Here is a 26534-nt window from a genome sequence, read left to right as displayed (position 1 = left end):
CCAGCAGCAAAATATTTTTTTATTTTAAATTTTTCAGCTCTCAGCAATTTTCTGCAGGCTCCCTAACATCATCATCTACTTTGATAGAGATCCTTGAAGCCATGAAACACCCCACGTGAGTGTCATATCTCTCTCGCTCTCTTTGTGTCCCCCACTCCCTTTGCCTTTCGAATAGTTCCCTTTCTGTAAAACAGTACTGCAGATTGTAAATTTCCCCTGTTTCAGAAGCAGTACCAGGGCCTCTCTTTACAGAGCATTCTTTGGCTTCCTGCCATCTTCTGAGGAGGTTGCAAGAATTGGAGTTTAGGTGCATCTGGCACGTCCTGTTCATTCAGGGAGTCTGGAAGAACACACTGGGGATTCTTCTATGGGGGCAGGAGATAATTTTTTAAAGTCTGTATTAACCCATCCATTGTCCTCTTGGCCTTTAGTACTGGGATCCAGTTGCTGTCAGAACAGAAAGGTCTCTCACCCTTTAGCTTCATCAGTGCCGAGGCAGTTCACTGGCTGGTGAACACAGTGGAAGGAGTGCAGACCCAGGCTATGGCCATCGACATCATGCAGGTGATTTTTATTTATATTGAGAAGGAGGTTTGCATCATGACTATAGTTCTTGTTTCGGTCAGTTTGTCACAGCATCAATCAGAACACTCACTTGCTCTACAGATTTCATGCAAGTTCATTAACAGTTTGTTCTGATGGGCAGGTTTGTATGGAGAGATCCCTGTTGGTAAGTGTCAGGCCACCAAGAATTGGGTGGCAAATTTTGTCCTTTCCATAACAGCATCTTCAGGGCACAACACTTAGGGACTCCATAGAGTGGGGAACCTGCTCCCTGACCTGAAGATGTCATCCTAGGAACAACAGAGAACTCAAACCTGCTCCTGTCTGCATTGCCCCTCCTGTGTTCAGTTGCTTAATCTTGTTACAGTGCGACAAAATGTTGGGAAATGACTTGTAGCAAGTAGCATAAATGACTTCACAGACAATTTAACCATCACTTTTAAAAGCACTTAGAGTTGAGCTGAATGTCGTCCTCACAATACTATCGAAATACTACTTCTTTTTCTTACTTATTTTTAGAAGATGCTGGAAGAGCAGCTGATCACCCATGCCTCTGGAGAGGCTCTGCGCACCTTCATCTATGGGTTTTACTTCTACAAGATTGTAGCAGACAAGGAGCCAGAACGAGGTCAGGCTCTGAGCATCGAAAGACACTTAAATAGGAGCTTGGATTCAACCCCCTTTTTCAGGGATGCTCCCCATGCAATTTGACTCAAACAGAGGATCTGCCCAGTGGGGGCTGTATTTTAGATCATGACACCCCCCCCCCATCTACCAGATGAGTGAGCCTTATTTTCATGGGCTCTTCCAACAGAATTTTTAGAGCAGCAAATGGGAGGCAAACCCACTGAAATAAGAGCAGCTTCACAAAAACACAGTATCATTTTAGATGCAGCTCCCATTCATTTCAAGGGTAAACACTGGGAAGTTTTGCAGAGCATCCTTCTGGGTTGTGTTCCTTAACTGGAGGAAGGAAGGCATCATCTGATGTGTCTTCCAAGAGTCCTCAGTGGCTTCATAGTTAACTCCTAACCTATATTGGTCACATAGCTAAAAAATACCAGCTTGTGCTTCCAAAGGTCTTCTTTTTCCTTTTTTTTTTTGTACTCTCTCCCCAGTGGGAATGCAGCAGCCCACCATGTGGCACACGCCAGCAATGGATGATTTTTCTGCTTTCCAACGGAAATGGTTTGAAGTGGCCTTTGTAACCGAGGAGCACTTGCACTCAGAAATCCCAGCCTTTCTTCTTCCTTGGCTGCCCAGCCGCCCAGCCTCATATGCCAGCAGACACAGCTCCTTCAGCCGCAGCTTTGGAGGACGCAGCCAGGCAGCTGCACTGTTAGGTAACTGCCTCTGAGAGGGTGGGTTGAAGGAAGGCTAGCAGGAGCCCAAGGGTGTATGAGTTCATCCAGTCCAGTAAAAACAAAGCTTGTGTACGCATGAGAAGGGGAGGAGAGCTAAATAGTTGCTCTACCTCAAGCTGCAGTCGTATTTATGCCTAGGTTGTTCCTTCTTCTTTGCTGTTTAGAGGAATGTTGTGTGGTGCACACAAAGAAATTGGACCCAAATCTAACAGCAATTTGGAAAAAAGGTGATTGCTCCTTAGTCCCATTGAAAGTCAGTTGAATTAAAAAAACTTCATTAAGCGTGGGGGGTTTTATAATCATTATTTCAGTGGATTTCAGGTACGGCAGACTTTGTGTGGATTGTCCCTACCCCAGCATGGTTTTAATGACACCATCTCTCTGCCCTACTGGTGGAAATCTGGCAAGGTTCACAGAGAAGGAGATTTCCTTGCAACAGAGATATTTATTTATGCAGAAGAAGAGAAACTTGTTCCTGTTCAGTTCTTTTGTTCAAAATTGCTTTGAATCTGGGGTGGTGGTAGTGATTCAGTGGGGGAGGGGGTGCCAAAAAGATCCCTGTGTAGTAACAGATGTGTCCTAGTTTTTGGACCAGAATTTTTTCAAATCTTGCTTACATTTCTACAGTACAGTATTTATACCTTCATCTGCTACCCATGTTCCCAGCCCCTGTTAATGTCTATAAATGGTAGCTGCTTGAATGCTGAGCACCCCAGTCTCCTCTCCCCAAAACTGGAGAGCTTTAATGTCTTGGGAGCCAAGCAAAAAGTAACCCAGCATCTGCTCTGCCTCCAGTGTTATTCTAGCAGGGGAGGTTGTTCAGTTTATCCCTGAAAGTAAGCTGTCTTCCATGCTAGTAAAATGTAGTTTTCTTTCATAAGATAAGACAATTCCTTGTTGAACAAATTAGGTTGATTACAGTGTCTGGAAAATTGACACCAGGGGGGAGGGGCAGCTAAAGCATAATTTAACTGACTTGTGTCAGAGTTAATGAGGGCAGGTAAGAATGTGGTTGAGAAGTTCCTTCACATCCTCTCCTTTTAAAAATATTTTTAATCATTTGGTTTTCAAACTAGCTACAGTCAGACATACATTTAGCTCTGGTACTACCTCTCCTCTTTTAGCTGAAATTTTCTGATTTGAACTCCAGAGTCAAAGTTGTTGGTTTCTTTGGATTGATAATTCATTATTATAATAATGCATATCCAAGCTAGCAGATGCTTGCCTTGATCCCACATGTAGTCAATAAATGCCAGGCAATTTCTCTGTCCCATTTACCCTATTTGTGCTGGTTCCCTGCCCTACGGCAGCTGCCACAGTACCTGAACAGCGGACAGTGACACTGGATGTGGACATCAACAACCGAACGGACCGCCTGGAGTGGTGCAGCTGCTACTACCATGGTAGTTTCTCCCCCAATGCCGCCTTTGAGATCAAACTGCACTGGATGGCTGTAACGGCCGCAGTTCTCTTTGAGATGGTAAGACCTCAAGAGGGATGCATGTCTGACAAATATTTCTTTGTGGAGCAAGTATCAGTAGGAGATACAGCATTGTTTTTAATTTTGTTTGACTAGGATTTATTTTCAGCAGATGGGAGTATTGTTTTGCATGACCTATAGTAACATCGAGATGGTGCGTGATTAGAAAAGTTTTGACACTGGGAAGAGTGATCTATTGGAGAAAAGATCAGAGAAAGCTGTTTAGGGCTTATTGAACAGCTAATCTCTCTGCCATCCATTGCATTTGTAATGAAAACTTGGCTGGAAGATGCTGACAAAGTCATTCATTCTCAGATTATACTTGGGGTTTGCGGGCAAGGGGTTACTGTTCTCTGTGAGTTGTTCTTTCAGTGGCTTCTTGGTGCAAATTATTGCCTTTGTTTATTGTGTGAAATTTGTGTTGGGTTCCAGACATAGATTGAGTGTTCTGCTAGAAAACTCCCCCTAACTCATTGGTGAATGTTCCATCCAAGCTGGCAGAGGTAGTCTCTGACCTGGTCTTGGATACTCCCAGAATAATAGTTCTTGAGGGATTTCAGTATGCTTTTGGAGGCTTCCTTTGTGTGGTCAAGAGCAGGACTTTTATGGCTATCGATGGCAATTATGAACCTATCCCAGGTTATCAAGAGTCAAAAGGGTCATGTGTTGGATTTAGGGTTTTTGGGAAAAGATTAGTGACACAATTTATGTCATAGTTAGAGCATTGTCTGTTGAAGGCAAGGTTGTGACGTTGCCTTACGTGCAGTGGTGGCAGACCAGTTTTATTTATTTTATGTTCATTTTAGACTGATAGTTTTGATTGGATTCCACAGTGTTCTGGAGAATTTTGAAAATCTTAATAGCAGTTCTACAAGAGCCTTAATGAAGGCCTAAATGCTAGGCTATTGGGGCTTTAGATATTCAGTACCTGGTGTCCCTGTGTAGGTGCCCAGCTTCATGTTTTTAATACAGAACTGAAAGAAGTGAAAAGAGTCAGGTGATGTCCAGAGCAGAATACTCATGCCAAATTAGATAGAATTTACTATAGATTGTATTGGAAAGCCTGTGATGTGCATATCACTGCCCCTCACCAAAGCCATGTTGCCCTTGTTCCACCATGACTTAGCCCACAGCAGTTGATCTGTAAGGCCTCAGATCTGAGAGAGGAGGGTGTTGCACCCCTGATTCCTCTTCCTTTCCATACCCTTTGTGTTCACAGGCTGCCTGAACAGGTATACTCCTTTCTTCCTGGCTTGCTGTAGATTCTCCTTGGAGAGCCAGTTTGGTGTAGTGGTTAAGTGTGCAGACTCTTATCTGGGAGAACCGGGTTTGATTCCCCACTCCTCCACTTGCACCTTGGGTCAGCCATAGCTCTGGCAGAGGTTGTCCTTGAAAGGGCAGCTGCTGTGAGAACCCTCTCCAGCCCCACCCACCTCACAGGGTGTCTGTTGTGGGGGAGGAAGATAAAGGAGATTGTGAGCCGCTCTGAGACTCGTCGGAGTGGAGGGCGGGATATAAATCCAATATCAATATCATCATCATCATCATCATCATCATCATCATCATCATCATCATCTTCTTCCTCTTCTTCCTCTTCTTCCTCTTCTTCCTCTTCTTCCTCTTCTTCCTCTTCTTCTTCCTCTTCTTCTTCCTCTTCTTCTTCCTCTTCTTCTTCCTCTTCTTCTTCCTCTTCTTCTTCCTCTTCTTCTTCCTCTTCCTCTTCCTCTTCTTCCTCTTCCTCTTCTTCTTCTTCCTCTTCCTCTTCCTCTTCTTCCTCTTCTTCCTCTTCCTCTTCCTCTTCTTCCTCTTCCTCTTCTTCCTCTTCCTCTTCCTCTTCTTCCTCTTCCTCCTTCTTGAACAGGACACTCTTCCAATCCCTGACCAGGGCAGCCCTCCCCTCCACCTTTCCACCAAACCAGGAAGTGTTCTAGAGCCCCCTCTCAGATTCAGCACCTCCTGGGTCGTTCCCTCTGCCCTCCAAGGCAGGGTTTGATGACGTGATGGGCTCCACTCAACTGCCAAACTCTGTTGTTTAACTCAGAGTCTGCTGCCATGCCCTGTTTGTTTGGGGCATGGCCTGGACAGGCTGATGTAGCCATTTACAGCTTGGCTCGCCTCAGCCAGGGTGAGCAAATCCAGGGCGGGTCCCATTGCTAGACAAAGTGGCAGTGACAGTGGTAAAGAAAAGAAGCAGTACTTCTCTGCTATCATTGCATCATCAGAAATCCCCCCAAGTTCAGTTTCTGAGGGTAGCTTGGCTTTTGATGAGCTCCAGGTCAGAGCTCCAAGCTGATTATAATTTGGTTATTAGCGGTGGTGTTTTTATGCAGTTCTTTGCTGATTAAAGTCTTTGTTCTCCATTGGTAGGGGAGGATACCTTCCTTCTAGTCTCAATTAATTCATCTTTCTGAGTAACTCCCTTTTCTTAAAATCAACTGCAGATCCGTGTTAGTTAGATACAGGACTTTTTTTGGTAGAAATATCCCAGCAGGAGCTCCCCCATGCCTTCCCTAGTGCATATGCTGCAGCGAGCATACTGGTGAAAGCTGAAGCCATCAGAGAGGCATTTAAAGATGCCTCCCCATGCCTTCCCCAGTGTGCCAGCTGGAGCCCTGACCAGCCCAGGTGGAGCTCCACTCCTGTGTGCTCCCACTCCATGAAGCAGGACATTTTTTTAAATGGGAGGGCTGCATTTTTAGTTTTGATTTTCTCCTGTAGGATAGTTTGAAGTGTAGTTTATTTACATTATTTATAGTCTGCCTTTTTTCACTGAGACTCAAGGCAGATTGCACAGTGCAAGTCAATGCAATCAATAGGATGAGACATCAAATAAGCATTTCAGTAGGAGTAGGATTACAGAAATCTGAAACAAAGCATAACTGTTGGACACGATACATTAAACAGTGCAGAAAATGGTATTACATAAGTATAGAACAAGGCAGTGAGAGCAAGATAACACATCCGGAAAACAGATAATACATACATACAGTGCACAATAGTAGTCCACAGTCCCATTCCCTTCCTCAACCATCCCATTATAATATAGACCTATCACCTTTATAAAAATGCCCTCCTGAACAATTCTGTTTTATATAGTTTGTGGAATAACAGAAGCATGTGGGCCTCTTCAGGCAGGCCTTTCTATAAGATGGGGGCACAACAGAGAAGGCACGTGCGTGGGTGGCTGCTGATCTTTCCCACTTGCAGGGTGGCACCTGCAGAAGGCTCTGCTCAGATGAGTGAAGCTGTTGGGGCAGAGAGACCATCTTGCAGATGTGAGGGCCCAAGGCCATGAAGGACTTTGTCATTGATGCTTGAATCCTGGCAATATTTATACATTTGTTGCTTATTCATGCTATTATTGATTAGGTTCAATTATTAAGCCTGTCCCCTATTCGGCCACATTGGCTACCAAAGTAGATTGCAATTAAAATCCACAACAGCATACAATTCAAATAAGAGCAATAGCTGTTGCCATTGAGCAGTTTGCAAAACTCCTACAGATCAAGCAGCAGCATTTACTTTTGGAGAGAAGAGAAGCTTTGCCAGCCCAGAAGAGAAGATGTCGATTAGGGAAAACAGGGAAGAGCTGATTAAAGGAGGCCGCCTTCACTCCCATCCCCAGCCTGAAATATTCAACTCTCATCTTCTCCCAGGCCTTCTGCTGATTCAGCCATGGTTGCTGTTCTTCCCCATCGCCATGGCAGTGTTGTGCTAATAAGCTGTTCAGTGAGAGAGCATTGCCTGTCTATGTTGCTTAAAGAGTACAATGTAGTTTTTGCCTTTTGTGTTCTTTTTCCCTGCCCCACCATGTGGTCAAAGTTCATCCTTTCAATCTCCACACAGGTTCAGGGCTGGCATCGCAAAGCCACGTCCTGTGGTTTCTTACTAGTTCCAGTCCTGGAAGGTCCATTTGCACTGCCCAGTTACTTGTATGGGGACCCCCTTCGAGCACAACTGTTCATCCCACTCAACGTCAGCTCACTGCTGAAGGAGGGCACTGAGCACCTCTTTGATGGTAAGGTTCCTATCCTTTGTGCTGAAAGTCTTGTTTGCATCTGTGCATGTGATTCTGTGCCTGAAGAATCTGGAACTGGCTGCATTGGAAGAGATGATTGCCAACCACAGTGTTGAAAGAGCAAAGATTAGAGACATGCACTGCCTGACTTTTAGAAACATAAGAAAGCAAGCTAGTAAAGGGGTTATCTTTGTTAGGGAAGTTCATTTTCAGAAGGCTAAACACTGAAATTTGAAGAGGAGGTGAGCCAAAGGTTAGACATTTCTTGTTTTGGTAGAATTTGCTCCCCCCCCCCCACTCCTGGGAATTCCTGTTCTATGGGAAGTTCTGTGTGGAGAACTTACCTTGCTGGGCCAGTTCTCCAATTTATTGACCATAATGAGAAGTTTATCCTCTTCAGCCACATTCTGCCACCACCCCAGGTGAAATAATAATCCCTTATCTCTTGCCAGATCAGAAGCTTGTATAGTTGTATCAGGTTAGTTCTTCGGGGAAACTAAACCGTCTCCTCTGGACTCTTGGAAGATTTCTTCAATTAAACAACCACAGGCTTTTCCAGGCAATCTCCACCAGTTTGTCCTAAATGTAAGAGGAAAGCCTAGTGGTCATGCCTATTAAATCATTCCGATCCATCCAGGAATTTCCCCTCTTCACTGTGTAACTTGGTAAGCGTGCTCCCACTTTAGGCACTTATACAAGAGGTGGTGATAATTATTATGAGACATCAGTTTTGTGTAAAAAAAAAAAGTAATTTACATATAAAACCAGAGTTGGGGGGGTGGGGCAGGATGTTTGACCTATACAGTGTTTTAACAACTACACAGGAAGGAGTTAGTGAAAGAGTCTCTCTCCCCCTAGGTTTAAAACTTTTCTCTCTCTCTCTCCAATAGTGAATTGAGAAAATAATCTTAGCTCCAAGCGGAGGGGCTAGAACAGAGATATTATAAATAAAAAAAATAAGTAGCCATCATGGCCAGTCTCTTCCTTAAAGCCATATTTTCTGCAGCTTGACCACATGGCTTCTGCCTCTTCCAGCTGGTAATCTCCCCCCAGTATCTGAGCCCCACCCTTCCCTTGACTTCAGCTACAGCATACTTCTTTTTTATGAGCATCAGGCCCTACCCCACCTACCTAGTGGAAAATTCTAGGCTTTACTAGGGTTCGCCATGTGAGAATGTGATTTGCTGCATAGATCTGCTGTGTAGGGAAGAACAGGATAGAAACAGAAAGTAATAAATAATAAGCTTTGCACAGATTTACCTGATGGAATGATGTGTCATTTCTCCACACTTCTTCCTTTGTTGTAAATGTGGCTGTCATCTTAGACCCTTTGCCCCCTTCTGAATTAAAACGAAATGCCTAGTTCACTCTTCCAGCCATAAAATCCTACTTTTTACACTGGATAAGAGTAAGATTTACTTTACTGCACTACTTCTGTGTTTCTGCATGTATCACTGATCCAGGTGCATCTCCTAACTGAAACAAGCAAGCCCAAGTGCAGGGAATCTCCCTTAAGCAGTGTAAAGCAGAACCCATTTTGCCACAATTTGTTAACATTTTTAAATTCCAGCTGGTATCCCCTGTTTTCCTTTTGGCTGCTCTGTGGCTGCATGCCTCATTCTGCTGTCCTCATCCCTTCTTCCAGTCCAAGATTCTCTAGGAAAGGCATTTTCTGTTGCCATGGTTATCCTTCAAACTCACAAGATCATGCAGAGGGAAGAAAATTATTTATTATTATTAATAGTTTATTTATATTCCGCCCATTCCCCCGTGGGGGCTCAGGGCAGAGCACAACATAATAAAATCACATTAAAATCATATATTAATAAAAACAATTACAATTATTCCATGAACAAATAGCTCGGCAGAGCAGTTTTGATGAGATGGTGCAGCTGGACAGTGCAGCAAGTCAGCGCAGTAGGATATACAGTATTTACAAAATTGCCATCTTTTTTTCTGTAGAAGCATCTCAGTTTCCAGAGATGCTGTTTTGATATGATATTTCCTCACAGCAAGTACATAAGGACCAGAAAGGAATGCTCCTTTCAAGGCATATGTAATGAAAACAATTCAGTAAGTTGTCTGTCATTGGTATTGCTATTCCATTGCTCCTATGCATAATTCTTAAGCAGGGATCTCAAAATGTCATGCAGAGGCTTATACAAGCTGAGAGCTCCAATTGAACCAGCTGAGCCAAGCAGGGCAAGATCTGACAAAGCCAATATGGGAAAGCAGAATTGACTGAGGGAGCAGAGCCAACTGCAAGAAGACCTTCACAATGAAGATGTACAACTGTTCACACCACTATCACATGACACATAGAAAATAATAAATGCAGTCCCTTTAGAAAATCTTTCTTTAATGTGATTATTCTTTTTCAGGCTTTGAACCAGAGACTTACTGGGATCGCATGCACCTTCTCCAAGAGGCAATTGCATATAGGTAAGCAGAATCATAGAGGAGTGTCCACAGCACTGGGAAGGCTGGGAGAACCATCTAGAGATGCTATTTCTTATTCAGAGATAGAGAGCAAGTGGGGTATGAACTGTAAGCTATATCTTGGGATGGAGCTAGGAACTGTTTACAAAGCAATTCATATTTAGCTAGGGTTCTGAATGAGAGTTTATCCAACTATCTCATAATGGTGTGTCTGGGATGACCAATCTCTTTCTCAGAAGAGAGGACCAAACCAGTAGGTTTAGCTTCTGTTCTATAACTGATCCACAGTAGAGTGTGAGATGCCACGCCAGCAGCAAATGGGAGGTGGACAGACAGGTGACTGGAGCACTGCAGATCCATGGCATCTTTTTATTTGAGTTATTTTTGGCCCATATACTCAGTTGGATAGTTTTCAGAGCAGCTTTGCAATACTTAAAAACATTATCAAAACAAAAGCTACCAGCATTAATAATAAATTGAAGAAATAATCTGTTAAAAAAGCAGCATTAAAATAGGCTAAAAGTAATAAAAAGAAACAGCAGCAGATGAACATACCAATGAAAATATAGGGTAGCCTGTTGTGACGGTAAGGAATGGGTTAAACATAAAACCAAGGACGCACAGAGCCTGCGTCAGGTGACCTGAGGGTGGGGGCCAAAGTGCTCGGAACTCTCAGAGTGTGAGATTGACAGCTAACGGCTGAGGAGAGTCAGATAGTGCCTGTCAGAGTCTGAGTGAGTTAGTTGCCTGACAGAGTCTGAGTCAGTTAGTGGCTGACAGAGTTTGAGAGAGTTGGTCTTTGAGGGAGCTGAGACAGTAGCTAAGGAGAGTCTTCATGAGAAGCAAAGCTGACTGCTAGCTCTATAAAACAGCCAAGAGGCTGTGTGTGTGACTAAGAAGGAGAGTCACGTGAAGACCTGAGTGGTCACAGACACTTATTTACATCTCTTAAGAACTAGAGAGGTGGTTGAGGGAACAGATGTGGGTCTAGAAGTCTGAAGGGCTGGGAGTAGAGGCTCCAGTCGACTTGAGAGACTTGGCACATTACACCCAAGAGGCCAGCCTATACTAGTGGTGGAGAGTATATTATATAGGAACTGTGAACCTGAGAGACCTAAGGAGAAAGAAAAAGTTATATTAGAACGCCTGAAACAACTGAGCAGCTTGTCAATTGTGTGAGATACATTATAGCCCGTGTAAATATCTCCCATATCCCCAGTTTAAGACTTTGTGTTGAAATAAATATCTGTGGTTTAGTTTAAAGTTCTCTGGTGCCTATAATTTGGGAAAACTGTCAAAACTTCTGTGGTCCCCTACGAAGTGCATTCTATATCCATCTGAGAACAAATACCCCGAAGAGACTAGAAAAGCAAAATCCATATCATACCCACCCCTTGAATTCTATAGTCCTGAGGGGAAAGTTTTAAAAGGAAGAACTGCTGAGGAAAAGGGACTGGGGTAGCCATAAACAGCACATAGAAGCGATCCAGTGGGACCGTGAGGCGGGTGCTGTTATACCTGTAAACAACAGCAATCTAAATATTCAGAGGGTATTAAAAAGTCTGGCCAAAACAGAAACCAGCCAAAAGACCAATCTCAACATAAACTTAGGTAAACAGAACTGGTGCTGAAAATATAGGAGGCTTTTCACCCAGCAGAGGTGCAACCAGAGAAAGGCCCTATCTGTAGTAACAACAACCCATCTTACTTTAGTAAGTGAGGGCATAAAGAGAGGGGTCTCTGAGAGATTGTAGTTAAGTAGACAGTTGTGTGCGGAAGCAGTCAAGTCTTCTGAGTGACCTAGGTATGTGTTATGCTGAGCTTTAAATATAATAACCACTAACCAGCATTTTACATTGTGTCCAGAAGCACAATTTAGGATTTCTTAACATTGGCAAGATCCCTATAACTTATGCCAGTCAGCAGTCTTGCCCACATATTTTGCACCAACTGAAACATTTGACCAGTCTTCAGGGGCAGTCCTGTGTAGAGAGGATTGCAGCAGGCTTACTTTGAATCTCAACAGCCTTCTCCCTGTAATTAAAGAATTCCTATGACCTTGCTTAGCCATTCATCATCTGGTTTTAAAATAAAACTCAGGGTTCCTTCTGTTTGTTGTTCTCATCGTAATCTAATTCTTCTGAAATGTTTTGTTTTCTGCAGATTTGGATTTGTACAAGATAAGTATTCTGCTTCTGCATTCAACTTCCCTGCAGAAAACAAGCCCCAATATATCCATGTCACTGGTGAGCATACTTTTCGTGGTGTGTGGCTTTGTGTTTAGGGAACAGCTGGCTTTCTCCAGTCTCTGTTACAGTTGCCAGTCATCTGGCAGGCAATTGCATTATTGGAAGCAGAGTAAGCAAAAGGCCACCAGCACACAGCAATAATCTTGCTATTTGAGGGATGGATTTAAGATAGGCTGCTGATCTGGGTAATTTCATCTAGGGAGACTGCATTAGCAGCTCCCATTCCATCTCTGAGGAGGATAAAAGCGCATGTAAGAGACAGGAAATAGAGTAGCGAATGACGACAAGCTAAGCAGCCTGCAGGAACTTGGTACAGGATCCATATGAGTTGATTAAGATCCAAAGCATTCTGGGTATTTGAGTAATTTCCCATCAGTTAACCAGGAGGAGAGAGACTCCAGCCAGGGACTGGCAGATGCCTAATGCCAGTACTTTTAAGGTCCAGGTAAGAGGTCTGTGTTGCTATCCTCTTTTGCCCATCAGGAGGAAGGACAAAGATGATAAAGTCCTTAGTTGAGGCAGAGTTCTCAGCCATTTTTCCTGCAATTCTCCTCTCCCCCACCCCTTATCTTTTCCTGAACTTCTGGAGGATGCATGCCCCAGTGTTTCTGATAACGCCAGTATTCAGGTAATGGAAGCACTTTGGCTATGTCTGATGTTGCTACAAATCAGCACCAGTCTTGGTACATTTTGACCACTTTCCACATTTTCCTACAGAACTGACTTACTGTACCAAGACTCTTTCATTCAAAAGCATTGCAAAGGATTTTTTTTTCCTTTTGGGGGGAGGGGTTCCTATATAAGTTCTACTGGCAATAAAGAGAAGCAAGCAATGCAGGAGTGCACTGCTAGGTAACATTAGAACTGTTTGGAGCAATTCAGCTCCTCTTCATAATTAAGCTTTGTAGGAAATAAAAAACTAACTTTAGCGAGAATGCTAAGTCAGTTTTCACTTTCTTTTCCTGTTAGGAAACGTAACAAAACTCATGGCTATATAACTGCACCGTGAGATGACTGACACTCATTAAAACCTTGTTCCATTTCATTCAGGGACTGTGTTTCTTCAATTGCCATACTCGAAGCGGAAGTTCTCTGGACAGCAGAGACGACGGCGCAATTCTACCAGCTCCACCAATCAAAATGTCTTCTGTGAAGAGCACATTGGCTACAACTGGGCATACAATACCATGCTGACCAAGACATGGAGGTCCAGTGCCACAGGGGATGAGAAATTTGCTGATCGGCTGCTGAAGGATTTCACAGACTTCTGCGGGAACAAGGACAACCGACTTGTCTCCTTTTGGACAAGCTGTCTAGAGAAGATGCACGCCAGTGCACCCTGAAGGACAGAACTTGAATTAGGACCAAGAGTAGTGAAAGATTAAAGAGCATCTTGAGAAGCCTGATCGGGATATTGGAAATAAGAGATATCAGGATGCCGTGGCCAGTGGAGTTGGTGTCTTATTATTACACAGATGCTCAGACAGGCTCCTTGCTTGTCATGACTCCCATCAAATGGAGAGGAGAAAAGTGGCAGTCTGGGATAGAAGAAAACTGGTAGCTGTTTCAAAATCATGATTAAAATGCTTCCAGCCCTCTGCAGTGTTCATGGTTTTGTGTGCATATGTAAGATACTTCTTATTCTCTGTATGTAAATGTGCAAAATAAAAATACACAAAATAATGGTTTTCCTTTTATTAATAATGTTATGTATATTGTACATCTAAATAATGTACAAAAAAGAGAGGAAAAAAGAGAGTTCTTGCATACAGTGAAGTGTTAAATTGAAAAGACAGGACGAGACTAGGTTTATTTCAAGATTTTTTAAAAAAAAAATTGTATTCAACACTCGTTTGATAGCTGCAGACCAAATGCTTGAAATCTGGTGGATGTTGACAGTTGCTTGAAAATGTGGATAACCCCAAATAAATTCTCTGAATATCTACAATATTAAGAGATAGCTACATGGTTGAAACTTGATATATCACTATCTAAATATTTCTGTCAGCATTCATTTTTGTATGTCTGGAAAGTGGAGAAATAACATCTTCAACATATAGTATTTCAAAATCTTATCACCAGTATTGTCAACATTTACTGGACTACATCTGCACCATGTATGGGTGTGTGTATCATAGGGATGCCAGCCTCCAAGTGGAACCTGGGGATCTCCCAGATTACAGCTCATCTCCAGACAAAAGAGAGCAGTCTCCCTGGAGAAAATGGATGCTTTGGAGCAGGGTTTCTCAAACTTTTCTTTCTCGTGGCCTGGTTATTTTTACACTTCTCCTTCGTGGCTCACTAAAACTTGGGGGTGGAGACAGGAGACTTTGGAGGTGGAGCTGGGAGACAGGAATTATGTCATTTCCTGTGGTGTCAAGGACCAAGTGATGTCACTTCCGGGGCACACTGAACCAAAACTCCACTTTTTCCTGTGATGTCACTTCCAGGGCACTTCCCCAAACCTGCCTCTTCTTTGAAAGTAAATTCATTTTCAGAAAAATCTCTCTGAAACTCATGCTGAGCCAAAATGGGGGTGTAAAGTGGGCGGTCCTCTCTTTTCACCCCCACATCTGCATGCACCTATCTGTTTGTGTATTCTTCTCCAGCTTGCAAGGCTTATGCCCATGTTCAATTGCCTGCACCACCTACACATCCCTTCCTCAACAGCACTGGCCAGTGTATGCAGTTGGGAGTGCTGTTGCCATTACCAACAGAAATGCCAGCACTGTGTACCACCCACACTGGGCACTGGCAGCTGCTCTACCCCAAAATATGATGACACATTTAGTAGGCCCTTCCTTCAACTGCTACTACTGGAACCCTGCCTCAAGCTTACAACCAAGCTTGCTTGGTTTCAAGAAAACCTTTCAACAGCTATTTTTCATACATTTCTTTGGTTGAAACATGGGGAAATTGCTGTGAAAGGTAGCAGAGAATTGTACTGCAATTAATGAATTAATTTCAAGTTATATGAAGTTCATACAAGCTTTTCTGCAGTTATCCCAAAAAGGATATTTATGAGGGGCTTGCAGCTTTTTACTGGCTGTGTTTCCCATGCCTTTGCAACCTGTTGTGCAGTTACTTAGCCAGTGAACTACTTTCATCCTTTTTAATATCTACAGGAGGAGTTTAATTTTGGTGTCAGACAGCTGTTAAAAGCAGGACCAGTAAAATGGTGCCAGGTTCATAGTACCATCGCTTCCAGTGCTGTTGAGAGATACTGCCGTAATCTCCAATAATCTCTTTCTGCCCCACACCTCTTACTCTCACTCACTCACACAGAAATCTCATAGAAGGCCACCTGGCTACAACTGGGGGTGCCAACTTTTCATTGGCAGAGCTCCTATGTCTGCAACAACAGTATAATGAACAGAAAGGTTTCATCCAGTAAAAATGGAAGGAAGAAAGAAAATTAAATGGAAGGAAAGGAAAAGAAAGACATGGAAGAACATAAACATAAGAGGAGCCATGTTGGATCAGGCCAGTGGACTATGCAGTCCAAAATTCCCTCATACAATGCCCGAAAGGCACCAGAATGTCCACCAGTGGGGCCAGGGCACTAGAAGCCCTCCCACTGTTGCTTCCCCCCCTCCCAGCACCAAGAATATGGACAGAGCATCACTTACAGGGAAAGAAAGAAAGGGGAGGGGCAAAGAAAAAAAAAGCCTCACCATCAGATGACCCCAGTCAGCAAAAATTATGCCCAGGGGTCGTTTGGTTAAAAAAAAAAATAGCTACTGGAATGCCCACTCCCCACCCTTCCTGGCTGGAAAACAAAACACACCTCCTTCTTTGCTGTCCAGACCTCCCGGGGAAATCTCCCCAAAAGAGCATACTGCAAGGCACATGAAAGCTCATACTTTGAAGAACACTTCATGGGTCTAAAGTGCCAGTGGATGCTAGCTTTTCTCTCAACACTGGCAGCGGGGGAGAAGGAAGAAGAAGATGATATTGGATTTATATTCGGCCTTCCGCTCCGAAGAGTCTCAGAGCGGCTCACAATCTCCTTTACCTTCCTCCCCCACAACAGACACCCTGTGAGGTGGGTGGGGCTGGAGAGGGCTCTCACAGCAGCTGCCCTTTCAAGGACAACCTCTGCCAGAGCTATGGCTGACCCAAGGCCATGCCAGCAGGTGCAAGTGGAGGAGTGGGGAATCAAACCCGGTTCTCCCAGATAAGAGACTGCACACTTAACCACTACATCAAACTGGCTCTCCACACCAAACTGGCTCTCTGCACAACACAGAGATGGGGCAGGGCTAGCTTTGCTGGGGGCGGGGCTAGCTTTGCTTTTTCTTGTGACCCAGTAGTGAGGCTTCCGTGGCCCAGTACTGGGTCACGACCCTGCAAATGGGAAACACTGCTTTGGAGGATGGACTCTATGGCATTATACCCTACTGAGGTCCCTGTCCTCCCCACAGAGCTGGGCCTAGACTGTCAGGTACCCTAGGCAAGGCTAACTTGCCTCCCCTTGCACTGATACACCATGTTGCATGGGAGGGGGGGAGTGCCCAATTCCACACCCCCAGAAATGCCTAGTTTGTCTAGTGGCAGGGTCAGCCCTGCCTCCCCAGGCTCCATCCTCAAATATCCAGAAATTTCACAACCTGGAGCTGGCAACTCTAGATTGTGAAGATGCACCTGTCTGCGCCTCCTTAAATAACCATGCAGCAGCTTAATGTCTGGATAGGAAAGAGCATATAAAGAAAATGCAGCCTATTTCTCAAAAGCACCCCATACTTTACAGCCCCATTTTGTGTGTGTGTGTATGAGATTCACCCATAGAATTCCCTACCCGCCCACCCCCAATGGCTCAGAGCACCTTTTTGTTCTCTGCAGCTAGGGAACCAATCAGTTGTAACCTAGATTTTCATGAGGTGTACTGGAGGTGGCTGCTGTATCAAAACGAGCTCTGTGGAGCTTTTTGAAGTGAATTTTAATAATATTTAATTTAATTTATATCCCGCCCTCCCCGCCCAAGCAGGCTCAGGGCAGCTTACATAGCATAACAGAAAATGCCAACATCACAATAATGTTTAAAGCATCTAAGGATGTGTAAAAAATAAAGCAGGTAGCACCTTAATTAACAGAATTGAGGACTGGACTCCACTTTAGATTCAACAAGTGGCAACCACTACAGTTTTTATGGAGGAAGTACACTTTTTTTGGGCGGGGGGCGGGGTTGAAGAAAGTCTAGCAGTGATGTGTGAGCATGCCTAAGAGTTGGACCGTTATCTACCTAGGATCTCCAAGCATATAAACGCCCTGCTCCGGGCTCAGCCCCACTGGAACTTTGAACACAGGAGTGGGGGAGACCGACCCCTGCCACAGTTGGTTTGTGCTAGGCGCCCACGTTGGGCTGGGGGCTCCTGGCCTGCAGCGCAGTTATTCCGGCCATGGGCCATGCTGGCGAAGAAGGGACGAAGCACAAACCAACTGTGGCAGGCCGCGCTGATGAGAAACGCTTCCCAGTCCCAGTCAAGTGCCTTTCGCTCTCCGCTTTACTGTGCTAGGTGCCCGCAGGGAGTTTAGGCTAAGGCGGCCCTGATTAAACGTGAGGGCTTCGTTCGGAAGGCGGGGCTGAAAAGGGGGGGGGTGAACTTTTCCCCTCGTGGTTTCCCGCGACTCGAGGTAGTGCGTGGTCGCCCCATGCTGGGTTCATTTTCGGGGCAGTTTGTGCAGGCAGGCTTGAAAGACGTCTTGACCAAAAATGGGCAGGTAATGACCGCATGGCTCGCAGGTGAAAGCTAGTTGCGGGACACCCGGAGATCTTGAAGTTCCCCAGAGCTCTCCGGCTGGAAGTACCTCTTGGCAGAGCTTGCGGCGGCCATACCCGAAAGGTTGCTCCTAAAGCAGGTTTGGGTACTCCTCAGGAGTAAGACGCTCCTATGCAGAACCTATCGACAAATAACACGTAAAATTGTGCACGGCGTAAAAGGAGAGAATATTTTTCTCCTTTTTTTATAATACACCGAGAAATTGTTAGCTACCTGGTGTATGGCGAACTAAAGGAAGGCCTTTACCCGCAGTTCGCTACACCTGCAGCATTAAAACCACCACTAAAGCTAACAGTAAAAGACGCATATAGTTAGCAGCATAATGAGGCATAAGGTGATGCGGTCAAACTACTTGGACCTTTTTAAAAAATCTGCAAGTTTTAAAATGTACATTTACTACCAGATTGCTACAGTTGCAATATTTAAATAATTTAAAAAGTTTTAAAATTTATATCCTTGCAAATGTTAAAATATATCTAGCAAACTAGATTCTTAAGAAAAATTGCAACAAAGTCAGGTGAAAATGATCTACTTAGAAGTGTCCCATGTTATTTAGTGGGGCTTACTCCCAAGAAACTCCTCCTTTAGATTGCACTCAAAATGTAGTTTTATTCATTGTTTCTTTTTTAAAGATTGAAATGAAGGCATATTAGATTAATTTGTTTAGAATAGGAAATGTCTTCCAAGACATGGGCTTGGACGGAATTAAGTACTATATCTTAAGATCTGCTTATTGTATTAATTTGTTTTCAAAGTCATCTTGTGCACATTTTAATTGATTTTTATTTGCATGCAATTGGAATAAAAGAAACCAAAATAATGCCACAATTGCATAATTTTAGTAGCTTAAATTTGGAATATTAATCAGAAATCAAATATTCCAGAATGATCTGCCACATTCAAGCCCTAGTTCAATGGATACTTTCTGGGTTCAGCAGCAATAAGTGCATTCAGAGTAGCCTTCACTGTCACCAGATTGCAGCCTGATTCTGTGCCTCTTTGCTGGAAGAAAATTTCACTGAGTTTTATTTACAAGTAAGTGTGCAAAAGATAGTAGTCTAAGCTCCTTGTAAAATGAGAGGATATGCTCAGATGGCTAATGAGCTTGAAGTTCCCCAAAACTCAGGATAGTCCATCTGAAAGTGCCTCGGGAAACAGTTTGGAGACTTATGATGGGTGATTATAAAGACTGAGAACCTTGTTCAAAGCCAAAAAGTGTGCATCTATTGTTTAGAAAGCAGAGAAAGCTAGATTCCCAGCACTTACTGCCTATTGAGTTACATAATTGCCAAATTGGAGTTACATAATTGCCAAAACCACTGGTTAGGGAGGGAAAAAATGTTACTAAGATACTTCCATAAAGTATTTCCTTGTGGAGTTACACAGCAGAAACTTTTCAGTTTTGGGTGCAGAATGTGTACTTCAGAATAAGAGAATAAAAATCATGTCAATTTTTGAGAAGCATATTAACAATTCAGTCCTAAATTGATTTGCATCCCTTTAAGGATTGCACTATAAAAATGGTTATTATAATTAGTCACTTTTAATCAATATCTTGCTTGTCTTTTCAAGCCTGAGAAAATTCTCACTGTTACAAAACGAGAAGTTGATCCATAGGGAACTGAAATATTCTTTTAGGGCCCTGGGGAATTTGACATATTTTCCCCTGGCTGCTCTCCATGCTGATAGGAACTCAACACTGAAAATTTGACAACACAACAGTCTGCAGCTGTGCAAGGATTCAAGCCTCCTTTTCATAGGCTCTAGATTTTGCCCAGAAAAGTAGATGCAAATATGTGGTTGTTTTCAGTAGTTATACCTACTTTCCCAGCTACATGGTGACTGCTGAAGTGACAAATATGAACAAACATTAAAAAGCGAAGAACCCCCATCAGTCAAAAATAATATAGACGCCTAAGAAGTTATGCAGCAAATAAAGATCAGGAGACAAGGGAAAAAATAAAAATATCTTAAAACCAACACATTGAACAATAACCAGAGGAAGGAAACAAAGGGAGAAATGAAAGATACATGCATGTGTAGTACTTTTCACTTAGTGAAATAGGGTGCAAAAGATTAAGCTTCAGTCAGTGTTTGTTTTTATACACATAGTATGGCAGTCACTCTAATAATCAGCAACAATGATGAATTCTCTCCTAGAGCCCCTGCCTTCCATGGTTGCTTTGTACATACTGGAAGCAGCGTTGCTGTTGGAGCAGTAGCCTCTTTGCTGGTTTTGGGGCTCTAGCAAGTGCCTGACCTCACTGCCCACTGGACTTGGCCCTGCCTGCACCTAAGTCATCTCTCTCATCTGTTGGTCTGTCCATTTATTTGCCTGTTCAGTTCCACAGGGACCTGATCTGCTTAATAGAATTTCCCCACCTGGTATCCTAAGGAGCTACTTTTGCTGGTTACAGCTGAGTCTAATACACCTTCAGAAGATTTGGGTATGCCTAGGACCAAGGCACTTAGAAAGAACAGGGCTTGTGACATGCCACATATCTCCCCACTTCTGATCTGGTCCAGAATTCTGATTAACGGACCAGACCTCTGTGCCAGTTTGAGGACGAGACACAAAGCAGCTAGGTCCCCTGGCAACCCTCTGTGCCCCTTCTCTTCAACAGGACTCAACTCTGGAACATGGAAAAGAAATAAGGGCCAGCTCTGTCACCTTCTATCTCTCTCTGTATTTCCAAAACTTCTGAGTCAATATAACCATTGCCCATGTGCCTGAGATTATGTGGCAGGGCTTCTAGGGAAGGCTTGACAGACTCAAGCCCTAAGAAAATGTTTTAAAACTGTGTTGTGTAGAAGGGAGCATTTCACCAAATGCATTTTCCCCTTTATATAGTTTGCCCCAAAGGCAATGCACTGATTTCTAGGGCCATTTATGTTCAAGAAAATTAGAGCCTTCACATGGTAATCATTTACACCCCCACCCCAAAAAAACCCTTCAGAATTCCAACCACATCCAGTTCTAATTCACTTTGATCTTTAGGTAGTAGATGTTGAGGAATGACCTCTCTACCTGAGACCCTGGAGAGCTACCACCAGTCAGAATAGATAATACCAGTTTGGTTCAGTATAAAGCATATTCATACATTCAATAACATGTCTTTTGCCTCCATTTTAACTGGAAAATCCTATCTGAAATGTTATTTATATTACACAGAAGAGGCAACTCCTGGGCTAAAAAGATGAAGCGGTTCTTGGCTCTGCTTAAGAGGAATGACTGTGAAGATTCTCCCCAGACCAAGCTGCTGGATGAAGCAGGAAGGCTATGTCAGAACTTCCAGCACTCTTCTCGCAGGATAGTCCATCTGGAGAAGCTGGTGAAGGCTATGAAACAGGGAAGACATTGGGAATTCCTCCTCACTAATATCCATGTAGTCCGGGCTTCTGTACTTGTTCACATCCACAGCAGTCAGTACAATTTGGCTTGCAAACTTCTAGAGGTAGAAATACACTCTTGATTTCTTGCAGTAATACTCTTAAGATTTTAATTTTTTTTAAAGGTAGTCCCTTGTGCAAGCACCAGTTGTTTCTAACTCTGGGATGACGTTGCATCACGACATTTCCACAGAAGACTTTTTACAGGGTGATTTGCCATTGCTTTCCCCAGTCATCTGCACTTTACCCCCAGCAAGCTGGGTACTTATATTACCAACCTCAGAAGGATGCAAGACTGAGTCAACCTTGAGCCGGCCACCTGAACCCAGCTTTCGCCGGGATCGAACTCAGGTCGTGAACAGAGCTTGGACTGCAATACTGCAGCTTACCACTCTGTGCCACAGGGCTCTGTACATTTTTATAGCACTTTCCATATCCAAAGTGCTTCATGTACATTATCACAGAGGGACATCAATGTGAACTTGTTGAAGAAAAAAATGAACAGCAGTTTTGTGGTGCCTTACAAGACTAAAATACCTCCAACACCCCCCCCAAACTAGAGCCCATTTATCCAGATTCTATTATTGGATTTTCAATTTGCGTTCATTTAATGACTGGGGGGAGGGGAATGCTCAGATTGCAGAGTTAAGGGACCATGAAATCCAGGGACCATAAAGTGAAATCCTTCCTGCAGTTCTGAAAGGTAGACCTTTTTGTGGAGAAACTGCTGTGGGGATAGGAAGATAGACTAGTTAAGGCCAGAGAGAATAGTTTCCACTGCTATTGCTGTTAGATTCACTGGTATACTGCAGCCAGGAATCTCTCTCATGTAGCATTAAGTTGTCACACACTGGTAACTTGGTACGGTGCATGTGCTAGCAGTAATACAAAGTTATACTGAGCCAACTGTCAAGTTTAAACAAAATAGTTCTTTATTAGGGAACTCCATTCTAGATAGTATAGATGAGAGCTAGGGATAGGATCTGACCAATGTTCCCTCTAAGCTGCAGAGTCTTGTTTATTATTTATTTATTTCTTACGTTAAGCTTATATCCCGCCCTCTTCGCAAGTGGACTCAGGGCGGCTCACAACATCACATTACTTCCATTAAAACCAATAAAACATATAAAACATAATTACATATTTAAATTATTTAAAACATTTCATGGTGCTATATTAATACAGTACAGTATAGCGGTTCTGAAAGTTCGATGGTGACCATTGGTACTCTGCATGGAGCTCTATATAATCTCCAAAAAATACTTGTGAGCAAAAATACTACTTTGTGAGCTACTGGCATTAAAGTTGTGACCTGTTGCATAAATTAGTGTGCTCTGGGGTCATCCTTCCTGAGCTAAGACAAAAATGTGTGAGCTGGAAGCTAAAAATCTATGAGCTAGCTCATGGTAACTCAACTTTGAGGGAACACTGGATCTGACCAGAGATGGATATTGCATCCATGGTGTCAAAGATGGAGAATGTGCTCCTTCTTTGTGTGTGCAGGAGAGAGAAGTGTTAAGATGGAAGGAAGGAAGCCTTGTCCCTAAGAATAGCATTCTACTTAAAGGACAGTATAAGAGAACAGGAAGGAAAGGATGCCCTGTGTCATGACCCCGTCTATCTAAATCTATACTGCCTCTGAAGATGAGGCAGGAGACAGTGTACACTCCTCCACTTCTGACAATTTCAGAGTCCAGCCTATACCTCAAAGAAAGCAGGAAGCTTGAGAAAAGTGGGATTGGTACTACACTTCATGAAAAGTAAACTATCCACCCTCTGTTGTCTCAGGGCTGCAGAGCAATAGAGAAAGAGGAACTGGTCCAGCTTTGGAATGAGATCCACTATCACAAAGCTATGGAGAAATGGCACAAACAGTCTTTGACACCTGTCCAGAAATTCCGGTGTAGGCAAAGGTACTTGGTGGGAAGGCCAAAAGAAGTAACTGCTGGGAGGGACTGACTGATGTGTTTTTTGCTGGTTAAAACTCAGGTTCTGTTAAGCTTGCTAATCAAATTTCTCCACTGCCTCCTTTCTACCTTCTGCTGGAGGATTCCAGAGCAGATACTTATTTTCCAATGCCAAAACTCAAGACAACCTGGAACTCCTTTCCTGAACTGCTGTTGAGTCTTGAGGGCTGTCTTGAGAAGATCTACAAAACCATTTCTAAGCACACACAGGGCCAGAAAACATGGAGGATGTGTGTGTACATGGCTGGAACTGCAAAGACCACATAAGGGAGTCTGCAGGCCAGTGATTCCCAGTGTGATGGCAGTGAATCCCCCAGAACCCACTGATGGAACCCATTTCCTTCTTTGACAGAGTTTTGCACTCCAAAGCAAAGAGCCACTTGTGGCTTTCCCCCACCTAATTTGAGTAGAAGATGGTTTAGAAGGAGGCATCACCATTAGCTGTGCAGGAACCATCCATTCAGAAATAACCACCTTCTTTGTAACAAGATGTATGGTTTGCTGCCTTCCCAACATTTTGTGTTTGACCCAGTGTCCGTGCCAATATTTTTTTATTACCCATTTTAGAGAGAGAGAGATCCTCTTTTAACAATATCTAATATGTGCCCAATTAACCACTAAATAAATTACCCTGGAGAAGATATGCTTCTGTAACTTCAATCACTATTGTACTACATTGGCTTGGCCTTCAGTATTTGCCTGTCCCCTCCGGGTCAAAACACAGTTTTTGGTGGCATAAGACTCAGGGGACTCTAGCACCAGGATCAGATGTGTTGCTTTCCATGCCACTGTGGCAGTTTGCCCATGGAAAGAGTTTACCCCTGTGGATGGCCAGGGGGTGATACTGAAGATCAGGTTTTGCCTAGGACTACGAAGCTGCCATAGCCAGGTTGGCACAACCTGAGCTGTTGTTGACCTTGCCTGGCATCACCATTGTTAGATTGGCTTAGAAATAGACATGGGTCTACAGCAATACAAAATCCCTGTTTGCCACCACCACGTTTCATGATATGAACAGAGGGCTGGGTTTATCAGCAGCTCATAGGTGCTTAAATCATGTGCATTATTGTTTGGTGTACTTCCTGGAGCTGGAAGAGGGCTTCAGTTTTTCTGTCCTTTGTGCACAGGAATCCTCCACCAGCCTCTTTCTGTCCTGAGGGAGTGAAAAACCGGAATTACCCAAAGGAGGTACGCCAAATACTGCAGAGGTTTGCAGTGGAGATGACAAGTAAACCAAGCAGAGAGCAAAGGGTAAATAACTCTGAATGTTGTTCATCATGTAAACAAAGATCATCAATCTGTGGCTGTCAGTAGCTAGTCTATGGTAGATGGTTGTGGGCAAAGGGACATGGTTCAGTGGATTAAGGCTGAACTAAGAGCTAGATTAATCTATTATGGCTGTGAATCAACTCTCTGGCTTACTTCAAAAACTAGGTTCCGATCAAATGTGCCCTTATAGAAGGAATGATACCCGTCATATAACTCAGCTATGAAGCCTTTAGCAGCTTAGGCCCAACATACCTGGAACTGGTTGGTGACTTTGTGAGGCAAGATGCTGGACTAGATGGACCACAGCAGGGCTCTTCTTGTGCTCTTATATGTAGAGATAGTTTTTCTTCCATATGCCGCCTCATAATTCTGGAGACTTCCCACAGTCCTCTTAATGTCACTAGTTGCATGGTTAGTTGGAAGGAAAGATCCCCTGTGCAAGCACCAGTCGTTTCCAACTCTGGGGTGACGTTTTCACAACGTTTTCACGGCAGACTTTTTATGGGGTGGTTCGCCATTTCCTTCCCCAGTCTTTTACACTTTCCCCCCAGCAAGCTGGGTACTCATTTTACCGACCTCGGAAGGATGGAAGGCTGAGTCAATCTTGGGCCGGCTACCTGAACCAGCTTTTGCTGGGATAGAACTCAGGTCGTGAACAGAGAGTTCAGACCACAGTACTGCAGTACTGCTGCTTTACCACTCTGTGCCATGGGGCAGACACAAGCATAAAAAGAAGCATTCTCAGCACTTTACCTTTAGCAAGCTGCTTTATACCTGTTCACAATATGTGCTTTATTTGGGATTTGAATAGGGAGAAAGTGTAAACAACTTGAATAGAACATTATTATGTTCTGTTGGTGTGTATATGTGTTGGTTATCTGAGCATCGCCTTCATTTGCAGTTCTCTCTTCCTCCTTGTGGGATAACAGATCTGAAATGCTGGCACAGGTCATTCAAAGGCCCAAATAGTGCAGAGTTGATCCATCATGGTGATGTGGATCAACTCAGAAAGATAACCTTGTTGGCTAAGAATAAGTAATATGACTTAAACTAAAAGGTCCTTTATAAAGATGAGGCAGTCTGGATGTGATTTATGTCATGTCTTTTGTTCACCACAGGAAGGTTTGGCCCGTGCAACAAACCGGAAACCCCAACACATCTATAACTGGTTTGCTAATTATCGCCGTCGTCAGAAATCCAGGTCCAATCAACCCAAACAACCTGCCCAGTTGGTGGGTCTCAAAGATATAGCTCACCCAGAGAAATCTCAAGCAGAAAGGACAGAAGGACAGAAAGGCCCTACACAGAACACAGGTCAGCCTTCGTTTTGTTACCAAGGTAAACATTATAGTTTACACTGTAGAGAGAGGGAGCAAATTCTGGGATCGAGATGCACTTGCAAAACATAAACACACTGAAACACACTTGCCATTTTCACCCTCTTGTGCCTTGGATGAATGTTGCATTTGGTTCCCATACAGTGAGTTTGTGCTTAGACAGGGGATGGAATGTGGCTAGCTGAGAAACTTTACAAAGCTCTTTTCCTTCTTTTTAGCCCTTTAGGATTTCTTGCCATCCCCTTTCCAGTCATTAGCACAAACTAGCAACTTATTCTTGTGCTAATGATTGCTAAAGATGCGTCACATAAAATTATTATTTTCACATCACAAAATAGCGTGAAAGAGCACTGTTTATCTCTCATAATCTAAGCCTCTGGAACTCATCTCTCCCCTTCTGTTGCTGTCTTCTGCAGTTGAGTGAATACTTTTTTGCATTTCTTCAATGGTCTCTCTTTCCTAACCAATGTTTTATTTTATTTTTTTAAAAATGTTTTGAATGTATTTTTCAGGTTTTAAAAATTATTTTAATTATGTGGCTTTTGGGGGGGTTGATAATAGTTTTAAAATGTAATTCTATGTATGTTTTAAATTGTTAACTGTTTTGGTGGCCTATGGAAGGGCAGAAAGACAAATGGATGCATGTATGCATGGGTGGATGGGTGGGTTGGGAAGTG

At 43.4% G+C, this 26534-nt stretch overlaps 2 protein-coding genes across 5 annotated transcripts in view; both read left to right on the top strand.

Moving 5' to 3' along the window:
- Window positions 1-13797, top strand: part of DEPDC5 (DEP domain containing 5, GATOR1 subcomplex subunit) — a 69279-nt gene extending 55482 nt beyond the window's left edge. For all 4 annotated transcript variants that reach the window (XM_060250108.1, XM_060250105.1, XM_060250107.1 and 1 more), the window contains 9 exons: window positions 38-115; window positions 432-564; window positions 1084-1192; window positions 1683-1907; window positions 3239-3408; window positions 7255-7426; window positions 9808-9868; window positions 12029-12111; window positions 13165-13797. In XM_060250108.1, coding sequence (XP_060106091.1) covers window positions 38-115; window positions 432-564; window positions 1084-1192; window positions 1683-1907; window positions 3239-3408; window positions 7255-7426; window positions 9808-9868; window positions 12029-12111; window positions 13165-13457 — 1324 coding nt within the window. In that variant the 3' untranslated portion in view covers window positions 13458-13797. The remainder of the gene's footprint in view (window positions 1-37; window positions 116-431; window positions 565-1083; window positions 1193-1682; window positions 1908-3238; window positions 3409-7254; window positions 7427-9807; window positions 9869-12028; window positions 12112-13164) is intronic.
- A 7272-nt stretch (window positions 13798-21069) lies between these two features.
- On the top strand, window positions 21070-26281 carry ANHX (anomalous homeobox). Its single transcript, XM_060249141.1, has 5 exons — window positions 21070-21349; window positions 23073-23197; window positions 24379-24502; window positions 25639-25858; window positions 26274-26281. Exons 1-5 carry the CDS (start codon window positions 21092-21094, stop codon window positions 26279-26281), a joined length of 735 nt encoding a protein of 244 aa, XP_060105124.1. The 5' UTR covers window positions 21070-21091.
- The last annotated feature ends 253 nt before the right edge of the window (window positions 26282-26534 follow it).

The sequence above is a fragment of the Heteronotia binoei genome, chromosome 11 (genome assembly GCF_032191835.1).
Source record: "Heteronotia binoei isolate CCM8104 ecotype False Entrance Well chromosome 11, APGP_CSIRO_Hbin_v1, whole genome shotgun sequence".
NCBI lineage: Eukaryota > Metazoa > Chordata > Lepidosauria > Squamata > Gekkonidae > Heteronotia > Heteronotia binoei.
This window is presented reverse-complemented; position numbering and strand designations above follow the sequence as displayed.